Source organism: Physella acuta, unplaced genomic scaffold, assembly GCF_028476545.2.
Source record: "Physella acuta isolate Inbredline_101_S28 unplaced genomic scaffold, ASM2847654v3 ptg000911l, whole genome shotgun sequence".
NCBI lineage: Eukaryota > Metazoa > Mollusca > Gastropoda > Physidae > Physella > Physella acuta.
The window spans coordinates 293,997-315,000 of NW_026732428.1; the positions used below are offsets into that span (position 1 = coordinate 293,997).

General features: G+C 31.0%; 3 protein-coding genes across 12 annotated transcripts in view; 1 reads left to right on the forward strand and 2 right to left on the reverse strand.

The window, feature by feature from the left end:
* Positions 1-130: 130 nt before the first annotated feature.
* LOC131953153 (cold shock domain-containing protein E1-like) lies at positions 131-9,800 on the reverse strand. The gene is made up of 18 exons (XM_059316207.1): positions 9,719-9,800; positions 8,086-8,426; positions 7,819-7,965; positions 7,514-7,610; positions 7,064-7,224; positions 6,745-6,902; positions 6,416-6,626; positions 6,131-6,297; positions 5,871-6,042; positions 5,619-5,762; positions 5,331-5,466; positions 5,119-5,240; positions 4,844-5,016; positions 4,575-4,701; positions 4,379-4,487; positions 3,999-4,189; positions 3,235-3,401; positions 131-3,081 (listed from the first exon to the last, which is right to left on the reverse strand). Exons 2-18 carry the CDS (start codon positions 8,116-8,118, stop codon positions 2,928-2,930), a joined length of 2,469 nt encoding a protein of 822 aa, XP_059172190.1. The 5' UTR covers positions 8,119-8,426; positions 9,719-9,800; the 3' UTR covers positions 131-2,927.
* Positions 9,801-10,405: 605 nt separating this feature from the next.
* Positions 10,406-16,568, forward strand: LOC131953146 (charged multivesicular body protein 2a). 9 transcript variants are annotated; one of them, XM_059316190.1, is made up of 7 exons: positions 10,406-10,498; positions 12,558-12,674; positions 13,533-13,768; positions 14,284-14,463; positions 14,839-14,969; positions 15,255-15,316; positions 15,724-16,568. In XM_059316190.1, the coding sequence occupies exons 3-7, from the start codon at positions 13,601-13,603 to the stop codon at positions 15,840-15,842; spliced, it is 660 nt and encodes a 219-aa protein (XP_059172173.1). In that variant the 5' UTR covers positions 10,406-10,498; positions 12,558-12,674; positions 13,533-13,600; the 3' UTR covers positions 15,843-16,568. The 9 variants fall into 9 exon arrangements, with proteins under 9 accessions (XP_059172173.1, XP_059172176.1, XP_059172171.1 ...); XM_059316193.1 differs by having other exon boundaries at positions 12,558-12,640; XM_059316188.1 differs by having other exon boundaries at positions 10,412-10,515.
* A 220-nt stretch (positions 16,569-16,788) lies between these two features.
* Positions 16,789-21,004, reverse strand: part of LOC131953141 (uncharacterized) — a 19,109-nt gene continuing 14,893 nt past the window's right edge. For both annotated transcript variants that reach the window (XM_059316174.1, XM_059316173.1), the window contains 6 exons: positions 20,784-20,860; positions 19,195-19,263; positions 18,760-18,857; positions 18,419-18,571; positions 18,085-18,278; positions 16,789-17,932 (listed from right to left, as the gene is read on the reverse strand). In XM_059316174.1, coding sequence (XP_059172157.1) covers positions 17,825-17,932; positions 18,085-18,278; positions 18,419-18,571; positions 18,760-18,857; positions 19,195-19,263; positions 20,784-20,860 — 699 coding nt within the window. In that variant the 3' untranslated portion in view covers positions 16,789-17,824. The remainder of the gene's footprint in view (positions 17,933-18,084; positions 18,279-18,418; positions 18,572-18,759; positions 18,858-19,194; positions 19,264-20,783; positions 20,861-21,004) is intronic.

The window sequence follows — 21,004 nt, forward strand, 5'->3', positions numbered from 1 at the left end:
TAAAATTTTAAAGTTTGATTAAAATAGTTTAAGCCTAACTCACACAACTATACATTTCTTTAAACTCCAACAAATCACTAAACATGTTCAGTAAACATAACCCTTACACAAATAAAAAAGAAACACTGACTTGAAAACCACAAATGACTTTATTGTTTTTGTAAGCATTAGTGGTTAGAACTTGACTCAAGTTTTTGATGAATTAAAAATTGGTGGTTGTCTTCTTAGTTAAGTTACAAAATTGTAAATTGATTGAACAAAGCATTCATTACTGCACCATTGCCATCAAAACCCCAGCAACATCAAGTAAAAAAAAAACTGTCAATATAAGTGGAATCATTTCAAATCCTTGTGCCTTTGCCACTTTTTGTACAAAATTGCTGAGTTATCTTTAAAGACTAAAATCATTCATAATCATTAAAAATACACACCATTCTACATTTTCTACATTTATAACCCAAGCTATAAAATACATTGTTCTTTTAAAGACTGAGTTATCAAGTCTGTGAGTATAAAATCTATCAAGCCCAAGGAATTGGAGCAGCCAGGCGGGGAAAAACTAGTTTGCCATTCACACAACAAATTCTTCAGATCTGTTCTAGAACCATACCGTTATGTGAGATAAGAAACTATTTTGGTGAAACCACCTGACCAAGGTCTTAAACCATTTCTTATGTCACCAATAGGGCAATGAGCACAAGGACTTTCGAAAAAGAGTGTAATATTAAATACAGTAACAACAAATGGGGTATAGAATGAATACCCATAAACGCACAAAACAAAAAACAACACAACTAAAATATAACTTTAAGCCTGAAATGAATAAGAAAAATCACAGACTTTAAAATGATCTCCTGGCTATCCATTGCCTTAGGGTCAAATATTTAAAAAAAAAAAAACAATACATCTAATTGGTACAATTGTGCTTATATATCAAAAACACTATGTCTAAATTTAATTTCAAACTAAAAAACATAATAGAAAAAGAATCTTTTTTTTTATATTGCTTCAACATTTTGTGACATAAAACACAAACACAGATTATTAGTTATGTGACATCAAATGTATACATGAAGTAATACATGTTAAATGAAGTTAAGAAAATAGCTTTCTTCATTATTAAGTACAATACTACTTCATGCATGTCAGTGAAAAAATATACATCATGTCATATACAGATGAAGTTTCTTCAGCATAGATTACAGTTGTCTATATGCAAAGGCACATGATTGGGAGATTGGCTGCTCAAAGTGACAAAGCAATTAAGATTGCAGTGCATTTCATACTGGAGCTCATTTCTGATCCTACACTTAATTCCTATCAAAATAAATAGTCACATATTTACAAATGATAATTTTTTAAAACCTAGTTTTGCTTTAAACAAAATTCTGAGCCCTTTTTCATGCGCCTCTGCATCAAATAGAATATTCTGATGTGCACTGCAAAAAGTTTACAAATGACAAATTGATAATTATTTAACTTGCCATGAAAGACTTTTGGGCGCAGAGCTCTTGAGTAACTACTTTTAATCAAACCAAAAATATTGATGATTATGTTCCAATACAAGTGGTTAACACTGCAATTTACATATTATGACCATTCTTCTGTCTACAATGTAACAATTAAGTTTTTTTTTTCATTTTCTTAAAATAAAATTGTAGATAAGAATTCAGTTATTCATTAAAAGAAAATCCAGCCATAACTATTTCAAATATTTACCAATAGCTATGTCAGAAATTAAAGAAAAATATCTTAGAACAATGCCTTTAACATTGCTGAAAAGCTTATTCACACCTGTACTCTCCCATCAATAACTAAGCATTTTTGCTTCTCGAACTGTTAATTACACAAAAATGATATAAATGATTAATTCATTGTGCCTAACAAATGGAAAAAGGCATTATTGAAACACAAAGAAAACAAAAATCAAACAGCTGATGACAAAATTCTAAGAATTACTATATAACACAAAGGCAGAAAAATTATTGAACAAAAGCAGGAATATTGGCAAACAGAATGGTGCAGTAATATTAGCAATAAATTGTTTTTCAATTCAACAGACATGAAGTCTACCACAGCTATTTTTCTCAACTGTAAAACCAAGAAATCTGGAGAAAATAGAGGGCCTGAAAGGAATCAGCATGAAACTTCCATACATGTTCTTGCATGACCAAAAATATGAACAATAAAAACAAAAACATATTAAACTTTAATCTGAGAATGTAGAAAAATGTAAACAAGTAGCTTTCCATTCTCGAAGATAAAATTTTAAATACATAAATAATGAATAATGACTGAATTTTAGTAATTCTTGACATCATTATTCTGTTGGTAAATGCCTTCAGGTTTTTCCCTGATTTTAATTTAAAATTTATAATGATTGTGAAAAAAACAGCTGTTATCACAAGGGAGGAAAATTGCACAGACACATAAAAGTCAAAGTAAAACTGAAGCAAGGCACGGGCATCTATCAAATGATTTTTTAAAGTTTTCACTGCCCCTTATGATATTTAGTGGAGTTTCCTATTACCCAAACTACTACGTAAACCGAGTGGTGTGTGGAGTATGAGATGAGGCATTAAAACTGTAGGTAAGAATACAATTTGTACTTGTAAAAAAAAAAGTTAACTTTTGCATAGATTCAGTTCATCATCAGTGTAAAGGAAATGAGAAAAAAGTTTTTCCCCCTTTAAATGATACTGGTGTCTAGCTGCTTCATGTCTTTTGTCAGTTCCCTAAGAAAACAATTTTGTGGTTTAACAAGGGGACAGACTTTTCATCAGACTACATTTTTTTTCCATTTTGGTATACAAAGAAAATATACCACCAACATTATGATGTCATGATTCATGACACTAATAGTTTTAAAATTCCAAAAGTTTGAAAAGCTTGATAATAAACTTAACTTAAAAAAGATATTTCAATATTCATGAAACTGCAGGCTTCCATGGAGTTCTAGGCTGAAATCCTTTAGTGTTGTCAGGCCCTCTAGGGTTGCGAACAATAATTACTTTGTAGCTGCTGTTATCTTCAGTTATGCTTTTTAGGCGACTCAGCAGACGCTCTGGTCTGCGGGTATCACTAAAATATTATTTAAATAATATTATATTATTTTATAAGAATGGGAAAAGTTAATCAATAAAGTATTTAACTTAATACAAATTTTCACACAAAGAAACAGGCTAATAAAAACATACAAGTACTCCTGATTCAAAGATTTGTATAGTAACTTACGTAATTTTGCGTAGACTACAAGCAGAGTATTTTCCATTTCTTTGATTTTGTACCAGTACAAACTCAACTTCATCTCCAGGTTGAATGACAGCACCATCATGAACTTCTGTCATATGGAAGAACAATTTCTTGCCTTCTTCTGCTGCTTCAAAGTTGATGAATCCATACTATATTTTAAAACATCAAAATTGCACAATGAATATCTTGATTTCAAGAGGAAAATGAACAAAAATCATCTTTAAAAAAGTTGGAAATAATTTGGAGATGTTTCCCAATGTTTTTTGCAGCACTACATTAATATATCAAAATAAAGGACTGGTGAACTGTTTAAGGTTTAAAATATTATTAAAAATATAGCTATAAAGATGTTTCTGTTACATTAAATTAACATTAAAAATCCTTTTCAAATGAAATCGATTATTAATTTTACAAATTTTTATTTAAAAAATTGTAAAAATACTTTTTTTCCAAGCATTGAACTGCAATATTTATTTAACTGAAATTGTGTTATGATTTCTGAGAGTCCAAGAGGTCTTATCAATGTGTTAAGTGATATAGCATTTCTACCCCTCAACAATTTCAGCCTCTTGACCATTTGGATGAGCAAAACAAAATGTGTCTTAACTTTGGAAGATGGACATTGTAGCCTATGTAGATTTTTTTTAAATTTTCTTGACTGAAAAGAATTTAAACTGAAAAATTCATAAGTCACATTCCTGTTTTTAAACAAGTGAATACAGGCATTAAAACCAAAACCTTCATACCTGGCCTTTCACAGAATCAACCTTGGCTCTAATGAACTTGCGCAGTGCTCCAATGTTTATGGCTCGAAGACTGCCATCTTTTTTTGTGCGAGCTACTTGAAATCTAACCACATCATCTTTTTGAAGAAAATCTCTTTTATCAGCAAGGCTAGTTATTCCATATGGATAAGGCTCATCTATGTCATTGCCATCTGTTGGAATTTTAGTAAAACTTAGGTTAATTTTATAACAAAACGACTTAAGCTTTTGTCAAATGATTAAGAGCATGCAATCAATGATTTGAGAAATACAGTTTATAATGAGCTAAATAGTTAAAAATAACATGAAACAAACAAATTACTTAATAAATATAAAAAAAAAAGTATTAAAAGAATACTAGCCATCATCCATTGCCTGCACAAGTCCACAATACTCTTCTTGTTCAGTGTTCACAATTCTCATGGGACGGATTATTCTGCCCTGTAGCGTGCCCTTTTCACGGACAGTCTCCTACAATTATTTAAGTATTAACCATTGATCAAATATATATTAAATAATTGTCAACTTGCAACTAAATTTTTAAACACTAATTCTTACATCAGGTGGAATGGTGCCTTTGTTGAGCTTGCGGATATTTTCAGCACTGACTTTACTGCTTTTTCTGGCAAGTGTATATTCCATCTCATCTCCAAGTTCTAACTCATTTGTATCACCATTAAAAGAACTATTTAAAAAAAAATAGGTAACATGCATATAAAAATTTATCTTTGTTTTTAAAAATGTGCAATAACAATGCATTTTACAATAAATTTTAGCTAATTGACAAGAAAATCTTATTAGTTTTCTAGAAAATAGTAAATATGTACCTAAAATGGAAGAAAACTTCTTTTTCATGATCTGCAGTTTCAATGAAGCCATAATTTTCTTTCAGGGTGGCAACAAACCCATGGCAGCGACCAGCAATATTCCTCAAGACTACACGAACCTTAACAGCCTGTTTTTTGCCAGTTGATTTTAATTCTCCAATTTGAAAGTCAACCTGATTGTATTTTTTCAAAAAGAAATTATATTCACAACTGAAATGTACCGTAATCAATTTAGTGTTCTGCATTATTTTTTATTAAGCAGTATAAGCCCATACCTTGTCACCAAAATGGGGTAGGTTATTCTGATCAGTCACATCTTTAAAGAAGTAAGGAATCTGCTGGATAACTCCTTCATAATCATAGATTATATTCCCTGGTTCACCTTCCTTGTTTTTACCTGCATATATAATCCCATTTAAATTAGGATAAATAAATTACCTATAAATAGAAATAAGTTTATCTTAAAAAATCTCATTTAAAAAATAACCTTGGTTTTTATGTGTTGAAGGTTCTTTGTCAATAGTCCCAATATAGACACCAGCTAAAACATTTATGAAAGACACAGATCCTTTTGACAAATGTCTTATTCGTGTGGCTACTTGGCGAGTCGGTTGTGATGCATCCTTCAAAAGAAAGGGAATTGAACATTTGGCTTTGTTTTTCTTACATAAGAAATGGACAAAGCATATTGGAAATATCCAAAATCTCAATTTAAAAAAAAATTTTAATATGTATAGAAATTAGATTTTTTCTATACTAGAGTAACAAATTTTACCTGATCCACAGTAAACTGTAATTCATCCTGGAGACGAGGACTATAAGTAAGGTCCATAAATTCACTAAAGTGAAAGAACATACGTGCATCACGTTCAGCACAATAAATAAAGCCATACCCATCCTTCAATGCAGCAATTACACCCTAAGAACAGAAAAAAAATATTACTTTAATCACCAATATTTTAAAATCATCAACACTTTCAGTTCTATCTAAAACAGTCTGTGTGGGTTCAAATAATCTTGAACTCACAGTTTCTCTGATTTCCCCTGAGTACTCGAAAGTTTCATCTAACAAAGCTATGTTCGTAGCTCTCTGAAGCTTGTCTCTCCTGTCTGTTGCTATCTGGAATTCTACTGTGTCTCCTTGCTGTAGAGTGCACTCTCCTCTTTGATCTTTCTCACCAAAGGGGATTTCTATCAGTCTAAACAATAAATTTATATTAAAATTAAATTTCAATCAACTTTTAATAGCTCATGGTCAGCATTCTGTAATCATATTAAGTAGCTTACCCTTTGGGGGTTTCATACATAATTCTTCCAGCTAAGGCCTCACTGGGTCGTCTGTTGGTAGATTTTATCATTTTAAGTATTTTTCCTTTGACCATTTCAACAGCAATATCTTCAAAGATTACAGTACCTTCTGGCAAACATTCTATTTCAACTGCCACTTCCTTATTCTGTTAAACACAAGGATAATTTAAATGTAATTAACTTGTACATTTTAATACTCACATTTTACGCGGTATTTGTGAACATAAAAAAACTCAAGATAAGTTCGTTAAACCTTCTACTTACATTTCTGATCTGTACACCAAAGGAAACATCATCACCCAAAATAAGCTCAGAAATGTCTCCTTTAAACTCACTGTAGTGAAAGAAAATCTCTTTCACAATGTCAGCACGCTCTATGAAGCCAAAGGTATCCTTCATGGAGCACACAACACCAACATAACGCTGTGTAGCTGACTCCAATGATTCAACATTTCGAGCACGAATTTTACCATCTCTATTAAAGTTTATGCAAGGAAAACATAAATAATGAGTGCATAATATAGGAAATGAGCAAGTTTAAAATACAGAAAATAAAAAACAATAAATTATTAGATGAGAGGCAATTAACAAACCGTTTGTCTGTGGCTATTTGAAACAAAACATCTTCCCCAGCTTTTGGAGTTGTGGAGTTGGCCACAACATCATCTAGACCATACGGCAAAAAGAAACATTCACCATTATGGACATAGGTAACTCTGCCTAGTCCATCTTGTGTGCCAGGTACTGTGCCCTAAATGTATACAAAATTTCAAATGTTAAACCAAATTTTAAATGTTAAATCAAATTTCAATTCATTGTAAAACAATAAAAAATATTTAAGCTTTGAATTGTCAAATTAAATCATACTGGTGCTAATAATTTATAAAAAAAAAATAGTTATTAAAATGTTACATTTTTCTGTTTGATCAGTTTTGCTTCCTGAACAATTGTCCCTTGCACTTTCTCATCATTAATTATCTCTGGTGACACCATGGATGGATCCACTTTCACAACAGCCACTGCCACTGGCTTTCCTGTCCTACGATCATAAGACATTTGAAACTCCACTGCCTCTGTTAGTTTTGTTTTGTTTTGGAAAAAAAATTAAAAATTTCCAATGAATAATAGTTATCACATTAAGTGAATATAAATATGGGAAGAGCAAAAACTACCAATGGGGACTTTCTGGAAATAAGCACATTAACGAAATATGTAAAGGTGCTTCAAAATTCTTAAAATAATGTCTTAAATACTATTTAATTGAGATATTTTGCTATGTAATGATGCAGTTATTTTGTGGTGGCATTAATCTGAAATACGACTGACTTCCTAGAAAATGTATACAATGAGTAAAAAAAGAACCTCCAATCTTTAATGCTTCCACATTGCCATTGTACTCAGAATAGTGGAAAAACAGTCTGGCATCTCTGTCACAGCACTGAATAAATCCATAGGAATGCTGCAGAAAATATATTTTGTAATATTTTTAAAAATCATAAAAGCGTATTCTTTCATTGTGTATTCAAAATACAGCATCAAATAATTTGCTTCTCAATTGTAACCAAACTTGTGCTATATAAATTATATAAATGCAAAATGTGTAACTATCATAAAAAACGACAAAGAGACATTGTACTTATTAATCACGCAATATAACTTTAAAATACCTGTTTCTTGTCAATAAGGCCAGTTTCCCTGACTCTGGGAAACCCTGGCGCCGTCTGTGGCAATTCAGCATTAACATTTAAGTTCACAACACTGGGATTTTGATGGATGGATATAATGGCTGGATCTTGAACAGGCGGCTGGAATTTCTACAAAAAAATATTTATTTTTAAAATTAATTATATAATGATGCATTAAATTTTGTATTGAAACCTAAATGACTTTGAACTAACACTTAAAACTTTTTTAAAATTAAGCAAATTACAAACCTTCCACTGAGGACTTGGTTTCTTCACAGACATTGAAAATAGTGTAGCAGCAGTGGTGATATTATAAAACAAATTCCTTAGAAATTCTTTTTTTTTTTCTTGCAAATGTTTTTAAGACAACTCTTTACATTAGTATTACATCATCATTCAAGATATGCTTAAAACTTTGTTAATTTGGTTACTACTGTCCTCAGATATACAGTGTGTGCTAAGCTCTTAGTGGATGGGCACAAGTTTATTTCTGTTTCTGTTTAGAGTTTGCTTGATCAAAGGTGAATTACGTATTTTGAAGTAGCACTGAATAAACTTAACCGAAAGACTTGGAAAATTTAAATAGTGTGCTGCAGAAAAAAGTAATTTGAAATTAAAATATTGAAAAATGCATTTATTAAAGTGTTATGATTAATCATGACAACACTAATAACTAATGAAGAAGAATTTGGACAATGCATAAGACATCTCAAGGGCCTGTGATTAAGACCACAAAATGTAGACCACTTTAGACTTTATGTGTTTAATGCAGTAATCAAATTACATAGGGCCCTAAAAATAAATAGGGCCTACAATTTATATTATTAATTACATCCATTGTGAAAAGCTAACTTCTTAGCTGTCTCTGGTGGAACCACTTAGACCTAAATACAAAGTGTAACTTCTGGTGGGGGGAAATGAGTGCCTAATTACTATTTTGAACATATGCCTAATATTTTAAATGTAAGCATAGCACCCTATGCAACTGGTGGAATATTTTTCAATCAATTCAGCCACTGATAAAAATATGACCTTGTGTCTTATGTCCATCATGACCAGTTCTAGCACTCAAGCCCTCCTGTGCTTAGTTATACCAAATTCCTCTTGATCTCTGGGCTAGGCAGTTAACCAGTTAGATCTACATATAATTAAGTTAGGCCTAACAAATTAAAATTTAATAGTTCCAATAGGTACAGTTAGACTAGTTGAGGTAGGAAGAATGTTAGGAAAATATTGTGGTTGTTGGTAGGGGAAGAAGTACCTTAATAGCTTCTGTAGTACCTTAATAATAGCTTCTGTACACCACACTCACTCTATCTACAAACTTACTAATGTTAAGTTGTTAACAATTAAAAAGTGAACAGAAATTAATTAGGCCCTATGCCCTATGTGTTGAACTTGAAAGGATAATTCACAAAAAGATACATCTCAGATAGAATCTAGATCTAGAATATTTCTAGATCTAGATTTGTTAGAATCTAGAATATAATCTAGATTCATCCAGAAAATAATTTCACTTTTGTTGTTGGCCTACAGTTAGTATTAAAAGTCTGAAGTACTAGTCCAGTTCTAGATCTGTCGAGTATAATATAAAGATCTAGAATCTATCTAGATCTAGATTCTAGATCTAGCTCAGTAGATTACCCACTACCAGAATGAGAATGAAGAACTTGAAGAAGGGTCGACCACTCGAACAAAAAAAGCAAAAGTAGACTATTCCTGGCGTAAGTAAAATTTCACAAATAGTGATTGATTTGTCAAATCTCTAAAATGTCATACTTGAAATATAAAGTTAAATTTAAATGAAAACATTTGAAATGCAATAACTATTAAATTGTGTATATTAAAACATAATGGTTTTATCACAAAACTTAGTTATTACCCCACACAGCACATCACTGCAGGGATGCCGCCATCTTAGATATCGATTTTGTTTGCCAGATTATTTAAAGCCTCATGATTAGGGCCTACTTTTTTTTTATAAGTTCAAATAATTAGGCCTTTAAAAGTTTTTTTGAAGTATCATTTATGTTTTTATCTAGAAAAAAAAACTTATTTAAATTTTCCGAATATTATCATTTGTTGTTTTTAATCTTAAAGAAATCAAAATATATAGACTAGTAGTAGGTCTAATATACGCCAATTCTGTAGGCCTAAATAGTTTGCTTGATTAAAAGCGCAGAAAATTGATTAATTTAATTAATTTTGGGAAAAACGCTAACCTATCGAAATCTGCAACTCTTTGAAAGCTTATAATATAGATCTAAATCTACATGCAAACAAGAATACGATTGAAATGTAATCCTAAAATTTGAGGTGTTTAAAAAAAAAGTGCCATTTAACCTGTCTTTAGTTTACATTTATATTGTGAAAAATCTTATTTTAAATAGACCTAGATAGGCCTAGATTTAGATTCTAGGTGTAATTGTGTTAGATGAGTGGTGATTTTGGGAAAGTATGTTGCAAACATAAATATTTCTAATAAGTGGATGCGATTTGGCCAAGTATTAAGATTAAGAAAGCCAGTTAGGCTAACTGCTAAAAGAGTTCTTATAACATTAAATGACGTCATCGATGTGTATACGGAAGTCAATAAAATGACAAAAACATTGAAATCTAAAAATACATCAATGAGTAAAGACAGAGTGTGTCATACTTTACAGTACGTTTTCTAGTCATGTGAGAATTATTTACTACAGTTGTAAGCTAGATCTACATCATTCTAATGTAACTATTTTGAAAATCAGTAGGTTTTACAATATAAGTTTTCATAAGTTAATCTAATCTAGAATCTAACTAACTAAAGAGAGGAGAGATTCTCCATCAGATCACTGATCCAGGACTTGAGGCGAGGTAGTCAGCAGATTTAGTTTTCAAATTAAATAAATAAACATTACAAGAGTACATTCATAGTGCTGACCACACTATCTCTTCATAAGCCGAGGTCACAGAAACAAGTGAACTCTACTTCACTTGCCCCATTGACCGTAAGGTTTACTTACAACAAGAGTACATGTACACAAGATTAACTGAAAGCAGAGTTTAGCTTAGTAGTAGATCTAGAGAGACTATTCAAGAGACTAGTTAAGTAAGTATTAGTATTAGATTTAGCCAGTAAGTTAAAGACTAAAAGAGTCACAGTCAAATTATACTTGTACAAGACACACTCAAAGTACGAAGTAGAGTTTAGTTTAGTAGTAGATCTAGATCTTGCTAGAGACTATTCAAGAGACTAGTTAAGTAAGTAAGTATTAGATCTAGATTTGATTTAGCCAGTAAGTTAAAGAGTCACTGTCAAACTATAGATTAACTACTAGCTAGTCTATTACTACTAATACTTCTACTAACTAAAGGGCACAGTGGCTGCTATCCACTATTATTGGGAACTGGGTCCTTGCCTATACGACTTATAGCCTTGTCCACTATTCGGACCAACCAATTATTAAGATTTAGTTAAACAATAATGCTTTTAAGATGCAGAATAGGCCTATATCTTTTCTGTTGTGATTTTTTTCTTGTAATTCTAAGAAGTATCTTGAGATCTTGCTTTAAATACCCGACAAATGTTACGGCGAGCTGGAGTCGTTAGGTCTATAACATATGGCCTATGGCATGAACTTCTCTGACCGAGTGAATGTTGAGCACGCATGTAAAAATGTGCTTTATTTTATTTTCTTCTGTTAAACGTAATTTCATGTTTTTTTTTAAATTTTGTTTTATATGCCTATCAGTCCAAATACAAAAAAAAAAAAAAATAATTGTATAAAATAGCTCAATATAGGCTACAGTCTACAGCTCCCTGGCCCATTTTCTCAAACTATAACTAAGACTGCTAACCCCTCACTCTCTTGTGATAGTTTTAAAGTGTGCACAGTTAATAGTTAAGATGTCCACACCCCCGCCCCGCCTCATGACGCCTCTGATTAGGGCTACAATTATATTAATTACTATTAATATTACTATTAGTATTATTAAGCCTAGATCTAGTTAGAGCTCCACATTATGTATTTATTATTAGGCCTATGCCCTTTAGGCTATATCTATATATATAATTCTCTTCTTGGATACCCTAGAAAACACCAAGCTGTAAGCGCGCCTAGCAGCACCCTCTCTTCCTCTCTAAGCATATCCCTACCTCCCCCACCCTGACATGGTCTGGTGAGCTGTGGTTCACGCTAAATGTTTACAATCGTAGAGCCGGGTTTAGTGACGGCTATTAGGGGAGATAATTTAGTTTGAAACGATTTTAAACTTAGGGTAGGTAGCTAAGAGGAGGCTGCTTTCATTCATGGGGGGGGGGGGGGATAGGGCAGGGGTTGGGGGAAAGGAATGTTGGGGGGGGGGGGGTATCATCCTTAACGAGCTACTGATAGTGTTTAAATGCAAATATTTTCAGTGGCAGCATTGGTACTGTCGAATTCACAAATTATGAATTACTGAAAAGTAGAAAATAAAGCAACTAAATAGCGGCGTATGATACGCCGCGGGTCGGCTTGTAGTAAATAATATAGATCTAGTAGCTCTAATTCTAATGTAGCCTAAATGTCAATGAAGATCAGAAGGTTTTACATTATTAAGTTTTTAGAATGGTACTAGTCTAAAAAAGATTTCTTGTTAATGTATTAAAAATTAATAATACTAATATTAATAATCTTCGTTAATAAATAAATATATTTACTAAGTTAGTGACTAAGTCTAAATTTTTAAAATTTTAATTAAAGAAACTGCTCCAGAACTGATATTGAAGTTGAGGATCATCTGTGGTACTGCCTAAGTGTACTTACTTGACCAGATTGAATTTGAGGTACAACCAACCTGCATTGCAACTTGAACATTTGGTATTAAACTTTTAATTTTTTTAATGCATTTAATATAAGGCCAACCCTATACAAAATACATTATTCAGCTCTGAGTAGCCCTGATAATTGATATGTTTGTTGGACATTGAGCAATCATTTCATGTGTGAGAATTAATATACTGGACTGTTGAAGACATTTTGCATATTTCAACACATGGAAAAAAATGCTTACGTTTAGCTTCAACAACCTTGCATCAAACAATTACAAAGTATGTGTAAGGTGGGAGTAAAATGCTAGATGCGTATTGGTAAGGTGGTAAATATGCTTGCAAATGAGAGGAAACACAATACAATTATTAACTTGGTTAAAAAAAGGATTCACTCTTTGTTAATTTAAATTAAATAGCTAGATCTAGATAGCTACAGAAATAAGTGTAGTTTAGTAATTGTTAGTTATTAATAATTGATTGATTAATATCAGTAATTTATGATAGGCCCTTAGTTACATATTGTATATAGATATATAGATCTAATATACTCTACTCTTTTCTTTTAAATTTACTTCAACTTTTTTTCAACTAATTAGGTTAATCACAAAACAAGTATGCCTAACAAATTTTTTTTATATTGAATAAAAAAAAAAGTATTTCAAAAACATACCATGGACCACACCCATCCAGTGGTCAGAACTCTTAACCAACCTTTGGTTTGTTTTATATACAGTATTCATGATTCATACATTCAAGTTATCATGATCTTAATTTATCACATCTTCAGTAATAAAGGATAGTTTTTAAATGTATTTTGTAATAGTAGTTTTAATGATAATTCTACCTTTGTTTATGTTAATCATGTAAAAATCTTGAATTTCATCAGTTTAAAAAAAATTCTTCACAGTGAAACAAGGCACAAGAGCTGTATATTTGGAATAGTCTTGCACTAATATATAGGACTAGCCTCTCATCATGGAATTTTTATTTGGCCGTAAGAAGACCCCTGATGAAATGCTACGACAGAATCAAAGAGCTCTTACAAAAGCAATGCGGGATCTTGATAGGGAAAGACAAAAGATGGAGCAACAAGAAAAAAAAGTCATTGCAGATATCAGAAAAATGGCAAAGCAGGGTCAAATGGTAATTAGTTACTTATTAGTTTATATGATGCTGTAGGTTTAATAGCTTACTCTATAAAATGAAAACTAATGTTTTAATTACAACTGTACTACAATGTGCTTCAAAAAATTGTTATTATTGCATCAACTACTTTATAAACAAAAACCTGTATTCAAACTATTTTTACCATATAAATATGATTACAGTAGAAGTACTTTCATAAAAATCCCCAAACGGGCCGCTGTACTAATTCCCCTTTATAAGTTTTGTATCTGGTCAATATTAAAATGCTACTTTACAGTTGTAAGAATACTGACCTTAAAAACCCTTATATAGAGCTAGCACTTATTTGATCATTTTGTTGTAGTTTATCAAGTTATATTTCATTTAAAAAATAGGTTAAGAGTATGTTTTTGTTGTTTAGTAATGTATTTCTTTTAAGACATGCTATTAAAAAATGTTTTATAACAAAACTCAAAGAGCTTAAATAAATAAATAAAATATGTTAGCTAAATTGAACCTTTTTTTTCCCCCAGGATGCAGTTAAAATCATGGCAAAAGATTTAGTTAGAACTCGGCGATATGTGAAGAAATTCATCTCTCTCAGAGCTAACATCCAGGCAGTTTCACTCAAAATTCAAACTTTAAAAGCCAATAACACAATGGCTCAGGCTATGAAAGGAGTAACAAAGGCAATGGCTACCATGAATAAGCAGGTAGGAAACAATTTCACATTTTAAAAATATTTTCCTGCCATAAGTGTTGGCCTACTTAGATAATTATTTTATTACTAGTTGCTTCATTTTACTATAGTAAGTAATTTTTGTATTGCATCAAACATTTAAGAGATAGCCTGAAAAAAATATTTCAGTTTAAATTTGTATAAAATACTTTTTTTTTTCATTAATGTTTGTTAAAGTTTATTGTATCATATTCAAATATGTAAACTGCTAATTTCTTTGCAGAAATAAAAATGTTAATTAAAAAATACACTTTCTAAAACAAAATGCAAATTTTAAACAATAAATAAAAGATTCTGTTTCTTTGGTTTCTTCAAATAAATTGAGTTTTCTGCTTTTTTTTTTACATAGCTCAAATTGCCTCAGATTCAAAAAATTATGATGGAGTTTGAGAAACAATCTGAAATTATGGACATGAAGGAAGAAATGATGAGTGATGCCATAGATGATGCTTTGGGAGATGAAGACGATGAGGAGGAAAGGTATACAGATTTTGTTATGTTGCATGTTGGTTATTTAATGTGTAGCTGGGTACAACCTCATTGAGAGTTAAACTCTGTTTTTGTTAGTTCCATTTATGTAAACTTAATTAGTGTGTGTGTACTGTAATTGTTTAGTGTAAACAAAATGTATAAGCAGACATAAATGTTATTAACTTTGAATCAATCAGAATGATAAAAGCAGTGGTTGTTTGTTTTTTTTTGTTTTTTTTTTTTGTTTTTTTGTTGTTGTAAATCTCCCACTCATTTTCATGCATGGTGTTTCAGTGATGCCATTGTCGCTCAAGTTTTGGATGAGCTGGGATTACAGTTGGCAGATGAAATGTCTGGTAAGATTTTAATTTAGCAGAATTTGTTGTTTCAATCATTATTGTGCAGTAAGATTAAAACTAAAGCCCTTAATTCTTTATTGTTAGTGAAAACTAATATGTTCTGATGCTCAACTGTGCAGTGTACTCCCTCCAATGTTTTTATATCATCTGCTGTTATGATATTCTCATAAACCATTGTGACAATTCACAGCTTTCGTCCTGTTTTAAGCTGTTAAAATGGTTCCCTTAATTGTGAAGCTTAGTTGGGTTTTTTTTATTTGCAATATTCAAAGTAGCTAGCACTAAAATATATGTTGGGCTAGGCTGATGCGTTCACGATATATATTTCCGTTTAACATAGTTTGACAGTTAAGTTTTTTGTGTGGCTTTCTACAGTAAATGACCACAGAAAAATTGTGTTACAGGTTTACCTAGTACAGGAAAAAGTTTGGCATCAGATGCAAGCAAAACACCACAGGCAGCAGCTGTAGCTGATGCAGATGCTGATCTTGAGGCCAGATTGGACAATTTGAGAAGGCAGTAACAGTATCTCATTCTCACTTCACGTCTATATAAATAAGTTTGAGAGAATGTTGTGCAATTGTGTGCCCTCACCACTTGGTGAAATGATTTTTTTAAATCAAATCGAACATGAACTTGTTTTTGTTGTAATATATCTCTAAATAGCCTAAAAAAAATAAAAAAAAGTAATAAATTTTACTTATATATCATTTTCATTTTACATTTGTAAATAAGTATGTTGTTAAGAAACTCCTTTTTACACATATTATGATGTCTGCATTATAATTCCATTAGCTGTAAAGTATATGCTATTGAATAATTTAAAAGTATTGTTTAGATTCAGTTTGACATGTATATTCCTTGGCTACCAAAAATTTAAAGGCTGTGTTCTTTATCGTCTAAATCTTTTATTATGGAAAGTAGAAAACTTGGGTTATTTTTTGTTTCTTGTTTAGATAATCATTTTGCTTAGATTTTTTATTTTTATGCATATCAAGCTACAAAAATGCATTATTTCATCAAGAAACTCTTGACACATTTTTATGGCCAGCAAATTATGGATGTTTATTGTATAGGAATGGACTCTACTTAGATCTTAATATCAAAGCCTGAGACTTCTAAAGCTAACCATTGAAGTAACCGTCACTGTTGTATTTGTTCAACCTTTCAACTGTTGACCTTAACCCATCTATTTTGATTATTTAATGAAGAAAATAAAACGTGAAAAAAAGTATGATGCTGAACATTGTTGTTTTGTTGTGTAATTTGTTTAAAAAAATTAATTTTAGTCAGTATTTGCTAAACCCCTTGGGCAAGCTTTTCAAGTAAAATTTTTTTTTCTTAGCAACTTTTAGTGGTACTAGATTTCATCAGCAAATGATGAAATTTTTAACATCCCATGGTTTTAGGTTCTGATGCTACTTAGCAATACACTTTATTTTCAGTAATAAATAAATAAAAACATTAAAAATCTCTGAAAATGGTTTATTGCACTCAAACAGAGCATTAGAACTTAATATTGATACAAAAAAAACCATCAAAATCCTTACTATACACACAAAAAAATTAGTCCCTATTTTAGAAACAAAAATCTTTACAACACACAAGATTTGAGAGTACGAGAATCCATGTTGCAGTTAGTTGGTTTACACATTTCTCACAAATAAGTCAACAATTCTAAATCATATATACATATGTATATAAAACCACATTTTTTAAACTTGTAAAGATTAGAAGTTAATTAAACCTACCTAGAAGACCTAGCAAGAGAATATTAATTGTTACAGGCATTTTATGGCAAGTTTCTTAAAAAATTATACTATTTAAGTATTTCTAAAAGCAAGAGAATTGTATGCATTAGCATCAATAAAATAATTTACTTTAGACCTCAGACAAAGCTCTTTGGTTTGTGGAGAGTAATTATATGCAATAACAACATCAAATAGCAATAAAACCATAAGATTACTGACAATTATGAATTACATAACATAGGTAACTAGCAAACAACTTCAAGCTTTACAAATACATATCACATGCACAAACTCAACATGTATCATATCACAAATAGGCCTACTCTTAACACAGTTAACAGCAGTTGGTAGCAATATGCTCTACAGCATCATCTTTTCCCTACCGTGCACAGGACACATGGGGCCGCTACTCTACATCACAGTATTTATATGACTGAAGCTCAGAATTCTACAAATTAGATAAAGCTTTTTAATCTGACAAGCATAAATTTTCTTTTTCTTTACCACTAAATATAAGAAAAAAGTAACAGAATACAATCTATTTCTACCATTTTTTTCTTCTTACCAACTAAAACATAACTAATCAATGAAGGTATTTACACATGTGTACATTTTGAAAACAAATTACTACTAAGTAAATTAACACTTGGCATTCTACAGGCTCACGTTTAACTTATTTAAATTATACACATATAAACACTGACTAGCATGACGTATTTACTTTAATTAAACTCAACATTCTAATATTAGCTTGTTACGCGAGGTGGGTATCATGTAACTTCAGGAACTCTCGCAGTTCAGCGGGGGAAATGTTAGGCTTGTTCATCAATGATTCAATTTGCTGGAGCTCCAGTTCTTTGGCCTGTTGAATTTAACATGCATGTACTTTTAATGTCCGTACTATGTTCTTCATTTCGAGAGCCCTAATCTAATTTAGGACCCCTATTTTAAACAAAACTACAATGTGCATAAATATCACTGGAGAACATATTGAGAAGAAATGTTATGACTAACCTTCAGTGTTCTTTGTAAAGAGTGCAACTTTCTTAAACTTTCTACCTCCACAGGACAAACAACAGCTAGGTTGGACAAGGGCATGCACTGACTTTGTCTCTGTTTTATTTTGTCCTTACCATCAATGGTCAGGTCATTGTTCTCAATGGTTCTCAACATGGAATGCAGTTCCTCTGTGCTTGCACCTACTGTTGCTGAAAACGTTTGACAAACATGTATACATACACTAAAGCTCTTGAACTAAATGATCATCTAAAAGAGAAAACAGTACATCTGATATGTCGTGTAACATTTAAGGATCATATGGCCTAGCCTAAGTATGTAACAGATTTACTTTTGATAACTTGAAGATTGTGTCTCTTATGTGCAGGAGACGTCTGAGGAGATATACTGCTACCAGCAGATGAAATGCTAGCCAAAGACTGTAAACTTCCCTGCCAAGAACTTAGATTATCATCATCATCTTCACTTTCACTATAAAATGCACCTGAAATACATTTTAATTTATTAATCACATTATCAAGTGACTATTTTTAAGTATAAAACATATCTCTAGAAAATTGCCAGCCTTAACAAATAATAAAATATATATTCCCTGGTCCGAGCCAAAGTGACATATATATAATAAAACCCTTCAGCAGCAACTATAAGTTCAAGTGTATGAAGAAAACATACTTTTTTGTTCCGTTGGTAAAGGAGTATGGTCTGCTTCATCTTTGGGTAGTTCAGTTTCTTTATAACTGATTGAGGCGAGACCCAATTTGTTCATCCACCTGGCATTAAATGAAGGATAGCATCTTACAGTCATTTAGCTAAATATCTATTTACAATAATAATTTCATTTTTGAAGTCCAGTGAACTTTAAAGACACTTGCTATCTAATGCCAGATAATGTAAAACAGCTTTCTATTTTATTTTATTTTGGGGGTGGGGGTGGATAGAAGAGGAGATATTAGAACATTCTATGATGTTAAGAACGAACATCCTGACTTAAGAAAGTTAAGTACTATAAGCTGAATTGGGCAGGTAATGTTGAAAATATGTCAAAACAAAAGAAGTCCTGGAAAAAAGATATTAATTAACACACTAATATTTTTACCAGTGACTTACTTGCTCATATCATCTTGTCTTTCTGATGCAAAAGAAAAAGTGGTCCCAGTATTGTGAATGTTGAAAGCACTGCAAACAAAAAATAACTTTTGATTTTCATGAACATTTTTAAAGTAATTTTTAGTTATTTTTCATTCAAAGTTACCTAACTTAATATTTTGTCAAAATTAATTTTATTTCAGCAATTGATTTTTTTCTTCTTAACATTTTTATTTGAATAATAAAAAATGCCCTTTGTTAAAAAAACTAATGAGTGATTAGGTGGCAACCCTGAAGGTGAAAAATAACACTGTGCGTATCAAGAAATGAAACAATTCTAAGCAAATCAAAGATGTATTATTTCTTAGTGGATTATTTAATTTAACAAAATGTTGAATATTCAGCATTAAAAAACAATAGATTTGATAGTACTGACAAAAATGTGACATTAACCAACTGAAAATCCAAATAGTTTAAACTGACTTACACAACTTGTAAATAAATATCTAGAGATATCAGAATAAACTTCAAATCCACAAATTAACTTTACGTACATGGCCAAAAATGTAATCTATTTTTTTATTTAATAAAGCCTGATTCACTAAATTATAAATGTTCCTTAAAGGATATTTTATTTATTTTTTTATCTTGATATTAGAAGTATAAAGATAAACAATATGCACTGGAAGTCAATATGTCATTTTTCCTCTTTGACTTACAATTCAGAAATAAAAAAAGAACAAAAGTAAAAAGATGGAAAAAATAACTATAAATATTATAACGCTCACATTTAAAGCATAAGACAATTTATAAAATGAAAAGGAAATTCTCAACCAAAAGTGTGAAATGTAACTAAAGAACTGAACTATGAGTAAGTAGCAAATAAAAACGTAAGTACCAGTCAACCGAAATCTGAAAGTTAAAAGGGTAGGTACTTAATACTATTAATTTTATTGGTTGGTTGATAAATTCTTGTCAGGTTGTAACAAGAAATTACCACACAGATAAGTCAAGTCTATTAATAGTTTACAACATGTTCCTGGGGGAGATTAAAGTTTTTTTTATCAACAAATCAAAAGGTCGCTAAATGTGTCAAAAAGAAACAATAGATGACAACAACTAAAACTTACCTATAAGATCTATGCAAATTAAAAACATTGAGTCATTAGATGAAAATATTAGTTGCTAGTTTCTATTTGCATTTTATTTAGAAAATACTGATACAAAATATTCAGTTTTTTAAACTATTCCATATAATCTGAAATAATGTTAGACAAATAATATTTCTAATCCATCATCATTCTAGAAATATAAAAGCCACATTTTAGAAACCCAAGCATTCATTAAAATACAAGAAAAATTATAGACATGCTGTTGGCTGATGCTACAAGCAAATCCTAACAAACAGTAACATCTGGGCATAAATTATTCATGCAATGGCCAACAACCTTAAAATTTTCTATCATAAATAGCATACAATATTTGAATCTATAAAAAATGTAAACAATAGGTCATTAGGTTTAGTACAGTAAAGACAAATTTAGTGAATTATTCCATTAATTAAATTTAGCTAGCTTCTGGGAATTAATGGAAAACAGTGATATACTTACAATTTCTTCGTCTTCAAATTGTTTGCAGGAGACACTTGAAAAGCAGGGAGGTGGATAACACCTTCTGCTTTTTCATCCTGAAATATTTTCAATATTTAGTTTGTGTTTTAAATCAATTCATAGGTGGTGGCATTCACATACCAATACTTAGAGAGTACTCACATCTTAATTCTTTTAATAAAACAGATTGTTGCGACATTCACATACCAGTACTTAGCGAG

Bases quoted from the DNA above. Each gene is read 5' to 3' on its own strand.
- LOC131953153 (XM_059316207.1), bottom strand. From the start codon at position 8,118: ATGTCTGTGAAGAAACCAAGTCCTCAGTGGAAG. The intron at 7,966-8,085 runs GTTTGTAATTTG...ATTTTTTTGTAG, and splicing joins AACCAAGTCCTCAGTGGAAG to AAATTCCAGCCGCCTGTTCA. The intron at 6,298-6,415 runs GTAAGTAGAAGG...TGTGTTTAACAG, and splicing joins TTGGTGTACAGATCAGAAAT to AATAAGGAAGTGGCAGTTGA.
- LOC131953146 (XM_059316190.1), top strand. From the start codon at position 13,601: ATGGAATTTTTATTTGGCCGTAAGAAGACCCCTGATGAAATGCTACGA. The intron at 14,464-14,838 runs GTAGGAAACAAT...TTTTTTACATAG, and splicing joins TGGCTACCATGAATAAGCAG to CTCAAATTGCCTCAGATTCA. The intron at 15,317-15,723 runs GTAAGATTTTAA...ATTGTGTTACAG, and splicing joins GTTGGCAGATGAAATGTCTG to GTTTACCTAGTACAGGAAAA.